The sequence below is a fragment of the Misgurnus anguillicaudatus genome, chromosome 18 (assembly GCF_027580225.2).
Source record: "Misgurnus anguillicaudatus chromosome 18, ASM2758022v2, whole genome shotgun sequence".
Taxonomy (NCBI): domain Eukaryota; kingdom Metazoa; phylum Chordata; class Actinopteri; order Cypriniformes; family Cobitidae; genus Misgurnus; species Misgurnus anguillicaudatus.
The window spans coordinates 30,320,341-30,335,391 of NC_073354.2; the positions used below are offsets into that span (position 1 = coordinate 30,320,341).

Genomic DNA, 15,051 nt, shown 5'->3' on the forward strand with positions numbered 1-15,051 from the left:
TAGCTTAGCATAATCCATTTAATCTGATTAGACCATTAGCATCACACTAAAAAGTTGCGATTTTTTAGGCAGATATGGCTAGGAACTATACTCTCATTCTGGCGTAATAATCAAGGACATGGCAATAATTTTATGCACTGCTCGAAAATAGTTCCATGCTATTGAAAGTTACCAAGGGGACTATTTTCGGGCAGTGCGTAATATCATTGCGCCTCCTGCAGCCATGTTATGAAGGCAAAGTCCTTGATTGTTACGCCAGAATAAGAGTATAGTTCCTAGCCATATCTGCCTAGAAAATCACAACTTTTAATTTTCCGTCGGTCTTAGTACACGATGTAACTACAGAAGAGTCAATTTTAAATAGGAAAAATATCGAAACTCTTTGGTAATTTTTTAGCACGATGCTAATGGTCTAATCAGATTCAATGATTATGCTAAGCTATGCTAAAAGTGGCACCGACAGAACCGGAGATCCACTGAATGGATTCCAAAACTGTAAAAATCAAATGTTTAACTCTAGGGGAGCTGAATAATGAGCATATTTCCTAAAAAAGTGGAGTGTCCCTTAAACCCAACAGCTGGGATTGTCCCTTTTTGACCCAACGCTGGGTTGAAATAAATAACCTGTCTGTAAGTGTCGTTGCGACTACTGACTGACTTGAAGAAACACATACCTGGTCATATTTGCACCAATCACAGCTCAGTATTTCGCCCTTATGTGCAGGGATGGCCAGCCTGCACACGCCTGCCTTCATATCCCACACTCTCAGGGTCCCATCCCCTAGCGACAGAAATGAAATTTAAATCCATACATTTAAATCATCCCAATAAGGCAAGACAAAATTCTCAATTAAATTCCCCACCTGCACTCTTGGCAGGACCCCGTGAACCATAACATTCATTTCAAGGGCCACTCAGCATGAATGGACCCAAGGCGGGAGGCAGGAGGAACCCGCTTCTTGCCAAGGGACTGCGTCAGTTCTTAATGCTACACGGGCCATAGATTTCAACAGGAAATCTCGGTCCCATGCTGTATCTCTTGCCATTACTAGCAGTCTCTGACCTTTTGCAACTTCAGCTTTGGCCACAAACCAGCAAAAGGCACAAGAATAGGAACTCGGAGCTGATTCAATTTGTTGGTCTCATATTTTTTACAATTATGCATTTGGTAGATGCTTTTTTATAACCAACTTACAGTGCATTACAAAGTATACATTTTTATCAGTATGGCTGTTCCTGGGTTTAAACCCATGACCTTTTGCACTGCTAACGCAATGCTCTACCACTGAGCTATGGAACATATATTAAATTAACATTTTGCATTTATGCATTTGGCAGATACTTTTATCCAAAGCGACTTACAATAAATCAATAAGATCAATAGAGACCATGAATCTAAATGGGTGATTCTCACAAAACCATTGAAACACCACGGCACTAATGATTTTAGCTTTAAAATGTGTAATATAGTAACATTAAAAAGCATCAGAATTAACACAATACTGTGTTCTACCTTGCACAATGTGTGATTTTAACATAAGAATTTATAATTGTAAATTTTATCTCATTTTCTGCTGAAATTCTCATTACCGCAATGTGTCCGGCTGTGTTTGAACATGCGTTATGTTGTAATTTAATCAAATTAACACAAAAATATTAAGAAAAAAAATAAATGGATGTTTTGCTAGACTACTTTAGATGACAGAAAAAATATTTACTGAATATTCATGTATAATAATAATGAAGAAAATTTAGGAAAATGATGTGTCCATGCCTGATGTTCTCGTCCTCCGCAACACTTTTTGAGAACAGTTTAAGCATACAGAATTTTAATAAAGTTTGATTTTGAGTGACCAAGCACATGGACCAGTTACTTCAAGATGGCTACCAGGTAAGATCATTTTTTTTACAGTTAATTTAAAAATAATGTCTTGTCAGAATGCTTACACGACATTTTGATTATCATTACCGCAACACATGCTTATAAAATGTTAATTTAATTAATAGAAGCATAATACTTTGATTTTAAATGCATGTGCAGAATCTCCAAATGATGTTCTTTCAGGTTTGTCATGTCATTTTGAAAATATGTCAGTGTTGATGTTTTCTGACTGTTGCGGTAATGAGATTGTTTAGGACAAATTTTTTAAATTATGTTACAAAAAGTGTTAAATGATAAGTAAAAGTTTTTAAATTAATGTTCCCATTTACTCCAGACTTTGTTTTTCAATGTCTGGTGGGGAAAAAAGTAAATTTAAGCAATTTTTACAGTCACCCAAATGGTCCTGTATAGCTCAGTGGTAGAGCATTGCATTAGCAGCGCAAAAGGTTATGGGTTCAAACCCAGGGAACACACATGGTGATAAAAAAAAGGTATAGCTTGTAATGTAAGCAAGCATCTGCCAAATGCATAAATGTAAATTTCACCACACGGCACAATCGCAATGTTTCCCGTATTGACCCTGGCTGCAATGGATCACTGCTGAAATGAATAACCCTACTTTGGTTAATTGTCTCAGGATACTTATGGCCATGACTATTTACCTTTATTGATCTGGTTATCTGTATCAGATGTAATAAATAAAAGCCACGCAGACGCCCGACCCACAGGGAATTCCTGTCTGTGCTATACACCGTCACAATATATTATGCTTATAACATGTACACATTGCTTAAATGAGTCAAGAAAGACTTAATATGAATATGTCTTTTAAACGTTTAGCAACATGATTTCATATTTGTCATTTTGACAAAAACAAAATGTATAGACAAAACAATTATGTAATTTAACGGACGGTTAAATATAATCCCATTTACAGTACCGTACACTTATCCCTGGAGCAACTTGTGGTCTCCGGTGGCACAATGGTTCAGTGCTGGTTTCAAGCTTTAACCTTTCAGTAACCACTGTTGGAGGACAACTTTTTAACAACATTAAAAAATATCAAAAATTTAAAAAGTTACTTTTTTATTGGCTGCAATAACTTTCATGCAGAAGTTTAATAATAACTTTGATTTGTGTCTCGCTCTTGGCACTGTGGGTTTCTTTAATCCTTTAAAAGCAGAACGGATCTTTTGCTGAGTTTGCTGGTGTATAAGCGCTATACATTTAAGATGATTCTGGCCAAAGATTCAGGGTTTGTGCTATCAGTGCACAAAGATGGGAAAGCTCTCTGATAAGTGAACCTCTGATAAGGGTTCTCAGATCATTTGAATGTGCTGAAATTGTCTCTTTAAAGCAGAAAATCAGTTGTAGGATCTGTCGACTACATGATTGGTTTAGCAGAAGTTGCATGGCAAAAAATAGAAAATCAATTGAGAATATTTTACAGCTCATTAGCACCCAGTATGAGATTAATTTGCATAACAAAGGCTGAATGATCTAGTGTTTATTTTTTCATCTTTTATAAGAAATGTGGCATTTCTGTTATTATATATTAGACTTTTTTTTGGAATACAAAAAGCAGAAATTAGCCTTAGTCCCCTCACTTTCATTACATCTATATATAATACAAGCAAATGGTTAAACGGAGGCTGTCGGCCACTAACGTTCTGCATAACGTTTCCTTTTGCTTCCAATCAATAAATAAAAGTCATATGACTTTGGAACAAGATCAGGGTGAATAAATAATTAAAGGGATAGTTCACCCAAAAAAATTAAATTCTGTCATCATTTACTTACTCTCATGCTGTTACAATCCTCCATAAATGTCTTTGTTCTAAAGGAAGATAATTTGAGGAATGTTTGTAACCAAACCTATCAGAGGCCCCATTGACTTTCACTGTAAGAAAAAATAATCCTATGGAAGTCAATGGGGCCTCTGATCGGTTTGGTTACAAACATTGTCAAAACATCCTAGGTGTTTATCAGAATAAAGACAATTATACAGGTTTGTAACAACATGAGAGTGAGTAAATGACGACAGAACTCTAATCTTTGGGTGAACTATACCTTCAACAACATTTTTTATTGTTGGTTGAAAAGTCCCTTAAAGGGATAGCTCACTTCAAAATAAAAATTCTGTCATCATTTACTCATCCTCATGTTGTTCTAAACCTGTATGAGTTTATTTTTTCTGATGAACACAAAAGAAGATATTTTGAGAAATGATGGAAACACACAGCAGTAAGTGACCATAGACTTCCATAGTAGGAATAAAAAAAATATGATAGAATTTAATGGGTACCGTCAACTGTGTGCTTACCATCATTTTTCAAAATATTTTCTTTGTCATTTATCACAATACTTCCCAAATATTTTTTTTCCTACTATTGAAGTCTATGGTCACTAACTGCTGTGTGTTTACCATTATTTCTCAAAATATCTTCTTTTGTGTTCATCATAAAAAAAAACATTTATACAGGTTTAGAACAACATGAGGATGAGAAAATAATGACAGAATTTTCATTTTAAAGTGAACTATCCCTTTAACAAAACAAGGCCGATGTACAGCTTTCAAAAACCATGAACGACAAACTATGATTACATGCAGAAGGTTAAAGAAATAAAACCAGCCCTGTAAAACTGATGAAAAAGTAAACGTCTGATGTTGGCTTTTAGCTTATATAGGTTGTTTCTAGAACGTATGCATCTCCGCTGAGGCGGCATTTCACAAAAACCTTTTCCCCATGATCGCTTTCAGCGTTGCCACGGTGCAGGGCTTTAGTATTGATTTTCAGACACATCTCATTACACACGTGGTGTCAACATTTAATAGCAGAAGATAAGAGTCTTCCATCAGCAGCTCCACAGGAGGGCTAAACTCAATCCACAGGAACATAGGTGAGATTTTATATCTGTGATTCTTCAGGGAACCACACATGAGCTGTCTGCATGCACATGCATTCATGTTTAGTCATTAATGTCACTGGCTTTTATGCACTAAAACCATTCTTGTGTGAAATGCATTAGAGATTGACCAATAATAATCACTAATAACAACCCTAAGAAAAGTAAAATGTGATAAATGTGGCTATTAATAAATAATAAAATCGCTACAATAAAAAAAGAAAATATAGCAATAAATATCAATAAAATGAATCTGTAATGTATTATATAATGAATATCCTATGAATCTACAAAAATCTGTTTACAAAATAAAAATGTAAACAGTGAATATTAAGTGAATTCAGTTTCTGAGGACTCGCACTGTCCACTGCTGACCTCAAGGGGTGAATGATGGTACTAACTATTCAAAAGAGCAGGCTAAAATGATAGTAGAGAAGGAGCAGGAAAAAATGAGGAAATGCTTTAACAAAAATTATACTTTGGAAAAGAATGCTCTCTCTATTGCATTATTAAAAAATTACTCAGATCAGAGTATTTGTTCTTAAGATGTTAATCCTCATGAGGCAACAGATTTATTAAATGCATTATAAGATTTATGCAATTTATTTCTTTAGGGCTCCTTATTTCTGTACCTGTAATACATTTTACTTACACAATTATTACACATTAAACTTTACATTCGAATGTAGGCATTTGACAAAACCTTTGGTGCTTTCAAATTAATACATTCTATCAGATTGTGCATTCACTAGGAATAAACCTATTACCTTGGTGTTGCTAATGTCATGCTTTATTTACTTTAATGAACCATTAGCATTAAAGGTGGGGTATCTAATTTTTAAAAATGCTAATGGTAGCTGACTAGCAATGAAATCACGATCCCAACCTCCATTCAAATCACCATCCAAAGTCACGCCTCTTTCAAAACACATGAACACGCACAGATCAGACGTCCACATCTCATGTCTCATTCACTAGTGAGAAAACTTTGCAGTACAAAGTGAATAACATTACCAAAATAACCAATATAACCAACTGGTTTATATCAGAATTAGTTAAAGCTCACTTTCGGTTGTGTAAACGTAGTAACTATATCGTTACGCTAATCCGTAAACGAACACAAATTTCATAAGCAACACAATGTTTCTCTTGTATACCAACAAGTTTGTATTGCATCACAGCAAATCTGAGTCTAAACAAAGCAGCAAAACTTTATGGAAGGACAGATAGAGTTCATTCCCCATACCTGAGGCTGATGTAAAGCATGCTGGGATATGAGGAGACCAGATGGTGCTGTAAATGACACCCTCGTGACCCTGCAGGGTCCCCACCAACTGACATTGTTCAGGATCCCACTGTGGAAAAATACACAAGATAAACAAACCCATAAGCCCCATACACTTCCATAGTATTCTTTTTCATACTATGGAAGTGAATGGGGCTCATGATCGGTTTGGTTACAAACGTTCCTTCATGTTCATCAGAGCAAAGACTTTTAATACAGATTTGTAACAATGTGAGAGTAAGAAAATTATGATAGCATTTTCAATTTTGGGTTAACTATACCTTTAAAATGTGCTTACCACTTTTGCTGTGTGGTCCCATGATCCTGATACCACTAGATTCTCCCCTCGTGTCTGACTCCAATCTACTGCATACACCTGTAAGGCCAGATGATTTGGGGATATAAAGTTAAGAACAACATGTGCCAATAAAGTAGATCGGGAAGCTTTTACATGTGCTGTTTTTGGGGAGTGAAACGGACCTCTTGTGTGTGACCTTTTAGCACCTGCAGAAGACCTTGAGGATTGGCCGTGTCCCAGATCTGCAAAGATCCATCACCCCCTCCTGTCACCATAACATGTTCATTGTTCTCGCTCCATGTCACATCGAATAGCCCATCATTCCAGTCAAAACTGTCAAAGATAAGACATTTCTGAAGCATTCTTAGTGCATGTATGAAATCAGATCCATCTAGTTGCAATTCTGCTTTACAAAAAGCTCCAATGTCACTCAAATTAACTGGAATACAAAATATACAGTAAAACAAAAATCACCTCCTCACAAGTGAAATATTTTCCTCATTCTGCTCTAGCACAAGAAGTGTCCCACATCCTAAAAGACACAAAAATTCATTAACATTCACGCCAACTGTGTGTTTATATAAATAAATGCAAATGCTAAACACTTATACCTGCTATTCCATAATATTGAGATGAAGCGCACGCGACTGTAGCAGGCAGAAATGGTGAAAACTCCACCGCATATCCATGACGCCCTGGAGACTTAAAAGACTTCATACTCCTTTATTTATTTATTTATAGGGAATAAAGCTCATTTGATCACATCATTTTATCACGGTTATTATATCTCTTGTGTCTTTGTCGTAAAACGCACTAAGCACTTATCGACAACGGCGAGAGCCTGATAATTTCGCAACGATCAAATTTGCGACATTCAAACGCAAATTGTGAAATCTGTCAGGTAAACACACTTGACATAACTACACGTGTGCGTCCCTTGGAGTTTGTACTCTTGTAGCTGTTTACTTCCGTGTTTTGGCAAGCGAAAGAAATGAAACCCTGTGATTGGTCCGAAGAGCGTGACGTTTTTAGCAGGTGACGGGAATCCGACGCTTTGATTGGTCCAACTTCTTGGTTAAAAAAAGAAGTACAGCATTGTTCAACAATTTGGTACGTTAATATTTGTTTTTTTATTAATATAATTTTGTAATAATAATAAAGCAACGTTTTTTAGTGTTTTTATATTTTTAAGTATTCGCTAAATGACGTGCAGGTGTGTGAGACTGAGTCTTCGGTAGACTGATTTGCAATAAAAAAGACGAACGTTTTTTTTTTTTTTTTTTTTACAAATGTCGTCTTCCTTGTATAAAACAGTAAATAGCTGGCAAAGGAAAAATGCAAGTTGTGCATCATGTAGTTGTGTAGACAGACAACTTGTCAAAATGAAATGAAGAGCAACATGAAGCTAAAAATGATCTATCCGTTAGATGGCAGCATTTCTCTATAAAAACATATTTGGTGTACTTGTTTGAACTCTGCCTACCCAGACATGATTTTAAAATCAAACCATTTCATTTGTACTATTTTATTGTTTTAAAGTCGTGTTTTAATATTCATATTAAAATTATTGTATTTTCCCATTGTCGTTAAAGGTTGGGCACATTTAACCAAAAGAATTGTGAACATACCATGGTATCATATGCTAATACTATGCTATAATACTATTATATAACTAAATTATACTCATATTTACGTACCAAGGAATATAAAGGCCTTAATACCCCAAAGTAGACTACTTCAAAGAAAAACATGCTACTATTATTGTTCTATTTGATGCTTTTATTCTTTGTTTTACGTAAAGAATGAATCACAGCAGAATGGAAAGATACAATAACACAGTTATGTAAAATAAGCAGACATAGAGATCTAAGCATACAGTAAGTATAGAGGGAACTCTGAAAGACTTAATAAATGTATCGCCTGATCTTTCATAATTTGAGAACCATTTAATGAAAGCTAGTCACACAATCATGTTTCATCTGCACTTAAATTGAGTCTAGTATTTCTTTTAAAAACTCATATGCTCAATGCATTCCTTTGAGAGTACGCCAAATAATAAGCAAACAGTTAATGTCATTGTCAAGTGTGCCCTAGAGCCTAGAATAGGCCTATGCTTTGCCTGTGATCATATCTATTAACTGCTTTTACCTTGTATTAACTATTAAATATTGAAGCATCCACGCTTCTTGGCCATGTTCACACCACTCGCTCCCTGTGTGATGTTTTGGGGAGATCATGTGCGCCCTTGATATATGGCGGCCACTTCAAAGGCAGGGGCCCGGCGTGAGAACCAACCGCTCTAAAGCAGATAACCGGCGGATTTATGGCCCCGCGCTTTTCCCATGCTTGTCGGTGGGCAGCAGGCGCTGTTTGCCTTAATCCCCATTCAGTTGGAAATCCTGATACTTTTTTTCTTAAGGAATTTAATGGTGTGACAGTGATTTACTAATGTAAATCTGTCTAACAGACCCTGGCATAAAGGGAGTGGATTAGGCCGGCATAAAGACCCATCTTGGAGAGGAGTGACTGGTGTTGTTTTGCTTTCATGTGGCGAACACCATTGCAGCCGGGCCAGCGGTTCGTTCACGCCCGCCAGAACAGCTATACATACGTTTTGACTTGAGCCGCTCCCGAGGGACCAAAGAGGAGGGGGGGTTGTCTTCAAATAGCAGTAAACATCAAATAAAATCGCTTTTTTTGACGATTCAGCAACTATGGGATGATAAAAATATGTTTATTTTGGGTTTTAATAAAAATTATGTGACAAACTTTGTCAAAATGTAACAATCTTCACTTTGTAACAGTGTGTAACTTCTCAAAATGTCATGTTTGTATGTTCGATGATTTATAACTGTTGAAGTGGCACTTTGTTTGTTTCTTCTGCGCTATTAAAAAACACATAAAAGAGCACAAATATCTTTCTACCATACAATTTCAAGAACTCACATTATGCTATGGGAAAACAATTACTTTTTCTCATAACATTCCAGGATCTGTTGTGGTGAACAAAATGATGGTTTCATGGCATATGTATTAAAATGAAGGACTCTTTCTACTTTTTTTGCATAGAAAATGGTTACATTTTACGCACCGTGGTAGGGTTATTAAAAGTAAAAAAGTAACAGTAGTATCATTCAGTAGAAAATCTCACATATGAGCATTAGTGAATGTTATTTTCTTATTTAGTAGGCCTATTGTGTAAAGTGGAGAAGATCCAGTCTCCTCCGAAACAGTAGTGATTGAAGTGCATCATACCAACATCTCATCCGACTAATTTTAATATAAACTCTAGTTACAAACTTACACATGTACAGATTTACAAACTGGATTGTTAAATCGTTGATTATAAAACCGATTCACGCCTCACTTTAGTGATTATCTGCAAAACCTTTGGTTTGTCTCGGAACAAGCTGTTATGTATCATTCAAAATCTACTAGTAAGTATATAAGTGTTAAAATCAATACAATCCTTAGTACTGAAAATATCTCAATGCATACTTATGTCAAATGCAGCATTTAAGTATTGTAAGTCACACAGTACAGCCCTTTCACAAAGTAGTGCGTCACACTCTTAAAAATAAAGGTGCCATAGAAGAACCAAAAATGGATCCATAAAGAACCTTTAACTTTCACAATAGGTTCTTCAGACAATTAAAAGTTGAGAAACGAAAGACAAAATTGTTTCTTCTATGGCATTGCTGTGAAGAACCCTTTCTTTGTGAGAACGTACGAGTAAGTGGAACAGTGAAAGAGGATAACATAAAGATGTTCTTTCAAAAAGGCAATTGATCTTCATCCTTATAAGTGTCCACACAGTGAAAAGTGTAAATTTTTTGTTGTCTCCCACGTAAAACCGGTCAAGAAAACAGCCCAAGGCACAGTAGCCGTTCTCGTTCCTCTATGTACATGCAAATCCAAGTCTTAAAAAGCTCCCACTTCAGTTCCCCACGGCCGATACGGTTTACTGTTTCCACTGCCGCTACTCTGTTGGGAAGACGTGGATGTGGAAACGGACGGGCTCACGGCTGAAGAAGCCACGGAAGATGCCGTTACGCTTGGGCTGAAGAGAGGAAAACCTCCTGGAAACGACAGAGGGAAGGTCTGGGCGGCGGCGGCGGCGGCAGCAGCGTGAACCGTGGCCGATAACGAAAGGAGGGAGGTGGACAGCGGCGGCACGCAAGGAGCGACGCTGCCTGTAGAGGGAGCTCTCAGAGCGGAGTCAGTGTGGGTAAAGGAGGAGGTCAGCAGGGCCGCTCCTCTTTGAGGAACCTCGGAGAGCCTGCCGGAGGGACCGTCGGATGACGGCGGAAGTCCGCTTTGATGCAGGAACGCCGCAGGTATGGGATGCAACGCGGCGGCCCAATGGTGCGGGTGGAGGGCCTGCTGGTGATGTGCCATGGATGTGGTGATGGCGGCCGCTTCCCTCTGCGAGGCGCAGCTGCTAAGGTGGGAAACCAAGCGGACACGGAGGGGATCGCTGGAGTCCAGACCTTCAACTGAGCTCAAATATCTGGCAACTTCAGTGAGGCACTCCCTAAATCCGATGCTCATGAAGTCCATTGCAAGGGAATGGGCATCAAAATATCCTAAGATAGAGAAAGAGAAAAAATTTTTGTAAGTGTGCTGTGCCTTTAAATTTAATTAAGTTTTAATGAAGCCAACAGCTGGTAAAAGTCGATGTATAGTCCAACTGCGCTCAAGAGGCTAAACCTAAACACACCGAAATCGTGACCTGACCTGTTTGCATGTTTGTTTTGACTCCCCAATGCTTTGGTTTTAACACTCGCTACCAAACCCCCGACAGTGTAGCCTGTGAATGTGGCCCCACACCCTCCCATGGATTTATGAAAGCAAACACAATCCCAGGGTCAAGTGCTGCTTTTGTCCTGCCGCTTCTTTCCCACGAGTTCAATCCTACCATTAACATTGATTTTCTCTTTAATCTGTTCAAAAGGGAACTTCATGTTCAGATTATACAGCGTTCACAAAACAGAAGCAAGGCACGTACCTTTTCCTCCTGTGGACTGGAGCATCTTTAAATGATCCACTGTCATCTGTAATATTTCAGCTTTTTCTAATTTGGCTGAACCCTTGATAGAAAAAAAAAAACAGTGTGGTGGTTAAGATGAAACTTTGTGCTTTTAACAAACATTACTGATATTTGAATGCATAAAGCACATACCATTAGAGACAATATGGTTATGGTACACTCACCTGTTTCTCAAATGCTGTAGGGACCAGGCGACGCAACTCTGATAGACTATTATTTATTCGATCTCTTCGTCTTTTCTCAATTATCTAAAAGTATTATTATAGTAAGATCAACGTAATATGATGCATCACTAATTCTAATGAAATTATTGTAATAATACATATCACAAATATTAAAGCTAAAGATCAATATTTAATTATCCCTCTCCGCTTCTTTCTGGCCATAACTTGGGATGTTGTGGTAGGTGAGCCACATCTTATAAATGATCCACTGCTTTGACTAAGGAGGTAAAGAAAGTGAAGACATTTTTTATTTAATAATATTTCTTATTTAAAATGTGTAAATTTCAAAGTTTACCTGCATGATCTGACTCTTAAAAGTATTTATATGGTGTAACCTAATTTTGTCAAGTATAAAAATATTTTGACCTAAATTAACAACAAAAAAAGTAATAATTTTCTTAGTTTTAAGTGAATAATTAGCCTATACATATTTTTTTCTATAAAAAAATATAGAAAACCTATGTGAAAAAGTAGTACACTTCCATAGTGTACTTAAAGTGCTTTATTTTTGCACACTAATTCTGTACTTAATATACTAAAAATTAATCTAAGTGTACTTCACTGTGCTATTTTGAGACACCATAAATACGAACTAAAATGTGCTAAAATGTATTTAAAAAATGTATTTAGGTATAGCACTTGTAATAAACTTGAACCCATCTTTGTATGAAAGTTGAGTTCAAGTTAACTAAATACATTTTTAATACAGAGATAGTATGTTAAAAGTGCATTATTCATGGTGTCTCAAAATAGCATGAATAAGTACACTTAGATAATTTTAAGAACATCTTAAGAAGTACTAAAGATGAATTTTTTGTATATTAAGTACAAAATTAGTGTGTGAAAATAAAGCACTTTTAGTACACTATGGAAGTGTACTAATTTTTCACCTGCTATACATTTACATTTTTAGTAACATCTAACTTTATTTATTCACTTCTCACTTTGTATAAACAGCTTTTAAATACATAACTTTACTTTATGCTTATATGTACTTTTGTTAAAATAAGAAAATATATTTATATATATCTAACACTATTCTTTTTCAAAACACATTAAACTTCATATTTGGAACATTACATACAATAATAATTATAATAATAATCATTGTTATAATAAAATAATTGTTGTCAATAAAATTAAAAGTTATTAATAAAAGTGAGGTATTAAAGTTGTCATTTATGTCCAGACTGACCGAGTTTATCTAATTTCTAACAATAACACCATCATTATTAAGCCTGTTCCCACCATTTAACGCATCAAAGTTAAAGTTACAGATAAACAATGTTTCCAGTCCTACCCAGAATAGTTATTCTCGCTGCCCACATCTATAGTTTCATCCATGTCACTGTCGGACGTGCTGTCCTCACACGGGCGCTTCATGGTGATGCGGTGCGCTCAGGTACAGTCGCCAAACTTCACTGCGCGTCTTTCCCACGAGCCGCTGGAGCCTCGCGCTCACACTCACGCCCACCTCCTGTTCTGGGAACACCCATCGAAAAAAGAAAACACGCCCCGAGAGCCCGAACGGAGGTCTCAGACTTCATTCCCTTGATAATTGACTCTGGCTGGCTTCAGCACGAGCGTGAGAAACACTTTACGCACGAAAGGCGACGGTGAGCTGGAGCCGCAGGCTGGAAATGTAGGTAAAGGGTTTCTGGCAGGGATCACATGAGGATGTAAGCCCTTGATTGTTGCCAACATGTAGTCAAGTTTATTAAGGAAATGCATAACATTATGATGATTACATAACATTTAAATGAGCTACAATAAATTACAATGTCAAAGAATTTGATACATTTAAAATAAAAACTCGGCTTGTTGTCGTTATTTTATAGTATATATGTTACTTTTTTATTTTTAATATTCATACTTTATAAAACATTTGCACATTTGGTAAGCACGTTTTTTTTATTTTACAAGTTAAACGTTGTAGTAAACATGCAGAATATGGTTGAAAAAGTTGTTTTGAGTTCTCAGGGAGTTTGAAAAACATAGGCGTACACACAGAAAGACACACACTGACACAGACACACTTTCACACACGGCCGTCTCATCCAGTTGGAGGCTCCAGCTGTAGTGAATTTCCTGGGTTAAACAGTGAAGACGGCACATTGTTTGGGCTCACAAACCCCCCTTGTCATGTGCCTTCCCCCTGGTGGAGCGTAGCACGGTCTCCCAGGCAGGCCGCCAGTGCGATGCCTCGTTCCCACAGCTCCGAGCCCTTCGCTGAAACCCAATCACCATGTAAGAGGCAGCCAGAAACACAGGGAAGGTCAGCAGAGCCCCTGCCATTGAGAGGATACTGTTAGCCAGGCGGCACCGCCACTACTGCGACCGCAGCTCATAACTCTATTCTTCGCATTGTTTGTTTGTTGCATGCCCAATTTAACTAACATGGAGAACTGTATATGTAAATGTGCCATAATGTATCAACAGCAGGATGCTTTGCAATATTTTTGGGAATCCCACAATAAAGCCCACAATTCACCTTGAGAGCATGACACTCAGCTTTATTTAGGAATTAATAAAAAACGCTCACTTAGGGTGTTTTTTGTACAAAGTTAAAGGTGCAATGTGGGACTTAAGAAGTTTATCTCGACAGAAATGCAATATAATATACATAACTTTATTATCAGTGGTGAATAAAGACCTTACTAAATGAACTGTATTGTTTTTATTACCTTAGAATGAGCCATTTTATCTACATACATCACGGCTCCCTAGAAGTCACCATTTCGCGCCACCATGTTTCTACAGTAGCCCTAAAGGACAAACTTTTGTCACCATTGGTGCTTTTCCATTGCATAGTACCCCACGGTTTGGTTTGGGTCAGGTTGGGTCAGCTCATCTCACTTGGTTAACTTTTTCATCGAGTTTAGTAACACTTCGGAGTGGGAGGGATTATAGGGGTGTCGTTATATTTGCGCTGCCTACTGCTGTGACATCATACAATTGAGAGCGTTGTTGTACATCCCCATAAATTTATTTATTTCTCAGTCCGCCACAAAATTTAAATTGACCACCACAAATAAATGTTTGCACATCGCGTTTATCACTACCTCTGTATCACATGACAGTTTCTGTACAAAAACCTGTGGCGTCAGTCGGCGTGCTCCGCTGAGCCTCATTTAAGTTGCATTTAAGCATATGCAGACGTGCGCGATGCGAATGTGCCGCCACAAACTGCAAGTCTGAAAAAAACTGTTATGCTGTTCCTGATTCTCAACCTGTGGATGTTTTTCATCGCTAAAATGATCAGTGATCTACAGTGTTTTCACGTCACGTTTTGGTATCAGCTCGGGTCACTTGGAACCCCAACTGAGGGGTAAAAAATTATCGGGGACTACGTACTGCACCCAGTGGAAAAGCCCCCAAAAGTAAGCTGAACTGACCCAAACCAAA

At 37.3% G+C, this 15,051-nt stretch overlaps 2 protein-coding genes across 3 annotated transcripts in view; both read right to left on the reverse strand.

The window, feature by feature from the left end:
* Positions 1–7,362, reverse strand: part of pex7 (peroxisomal biogenesis factor 7) — a 29,480-nt gene extending 22,118 nt beyond the window's left edge. Inside the window, exons 1-6 of one of the 2 annotated variants that reach the window (XM_055185576.2) lie at positions 6,984–7,362; positions 6,847–6,904; positions 6,555–6,705; positions 6,373–6,450; positions 6,036–6,144; positions 675–781 (exon numbers count right to left, since the gene is read on the reverse strand). In XM_055185576.2, the coding sequence (XP_055041551.2) occupies positions 675–781; positions 6,036–6,144; positions 6,373–6,450; positions 6,555–6,705; positions 6,847–6,904; positions 6,984–7,089 (609 nt within the window). In that variant the 5' untranslated portion in view covers positions 7,090–7,362. The remainder of the gene's footprint in view (positions 1–674; positions 782–6,035; positions 6,145–6,372; positions 6,451–6,554; positions 6,706–6,846; positions 6,905–6,983) is intronic. The other variant, XM_055185575.2, reaches the window with a different exon arrangement.
* A 1,439-nt stretch (positions 7,363–8,801) lies between these two features.
* Positions 8,802–13,449, reverse strand: hey2 (hes-related family bHLH transcription factor with YRPW motif 2). Its single transcript, XM_073856292.1, has 5 exons — positions 12,947–13,449; positions 11,779–11,863; positions 11,587–11,664; positions 11,381–11,462; positions 8,802–10,958 (listed from the first exon to the last, which is right to left on the reverse strand). The coding sequence occupies exons 1-5, from the start codon at positions 13,027–13,029 to the stop codon at positions 10,294–10,296; spliced, it is 993 nt and encodes a 330-aa protein (XP_073712393.1). The 5' UTR covers positions 13,030–13,449; the 3' UTR covers positions 8,802–10,293.
* Between the last annotated feature and the right edge of the window lie 1,602 nt (positions 13,450–15,051).

Coding starts and splice junctions, on each gene's coding strand:
- hey2 (XM_073856292.1), bottom strand. CDS start 13,029: ATGAAGCGCCCGTGTGAGGACAGCACGTCCGACAGTGACATGGATGAA. Junction 11,665..11,778: donor AGAAGCGGAGAGGGATAATT/AAATATTGATCT, acceptor TTTTAGATAATT/GAGAAAAGACGAAGAGATCG. Junction 10,959..11,380: donor CCAGTCCACAGGAGGAAAAG/GTACGTGCCTTG, acceptor TCTCTATCTTAG/GATATTTTGATGCCCATTCC.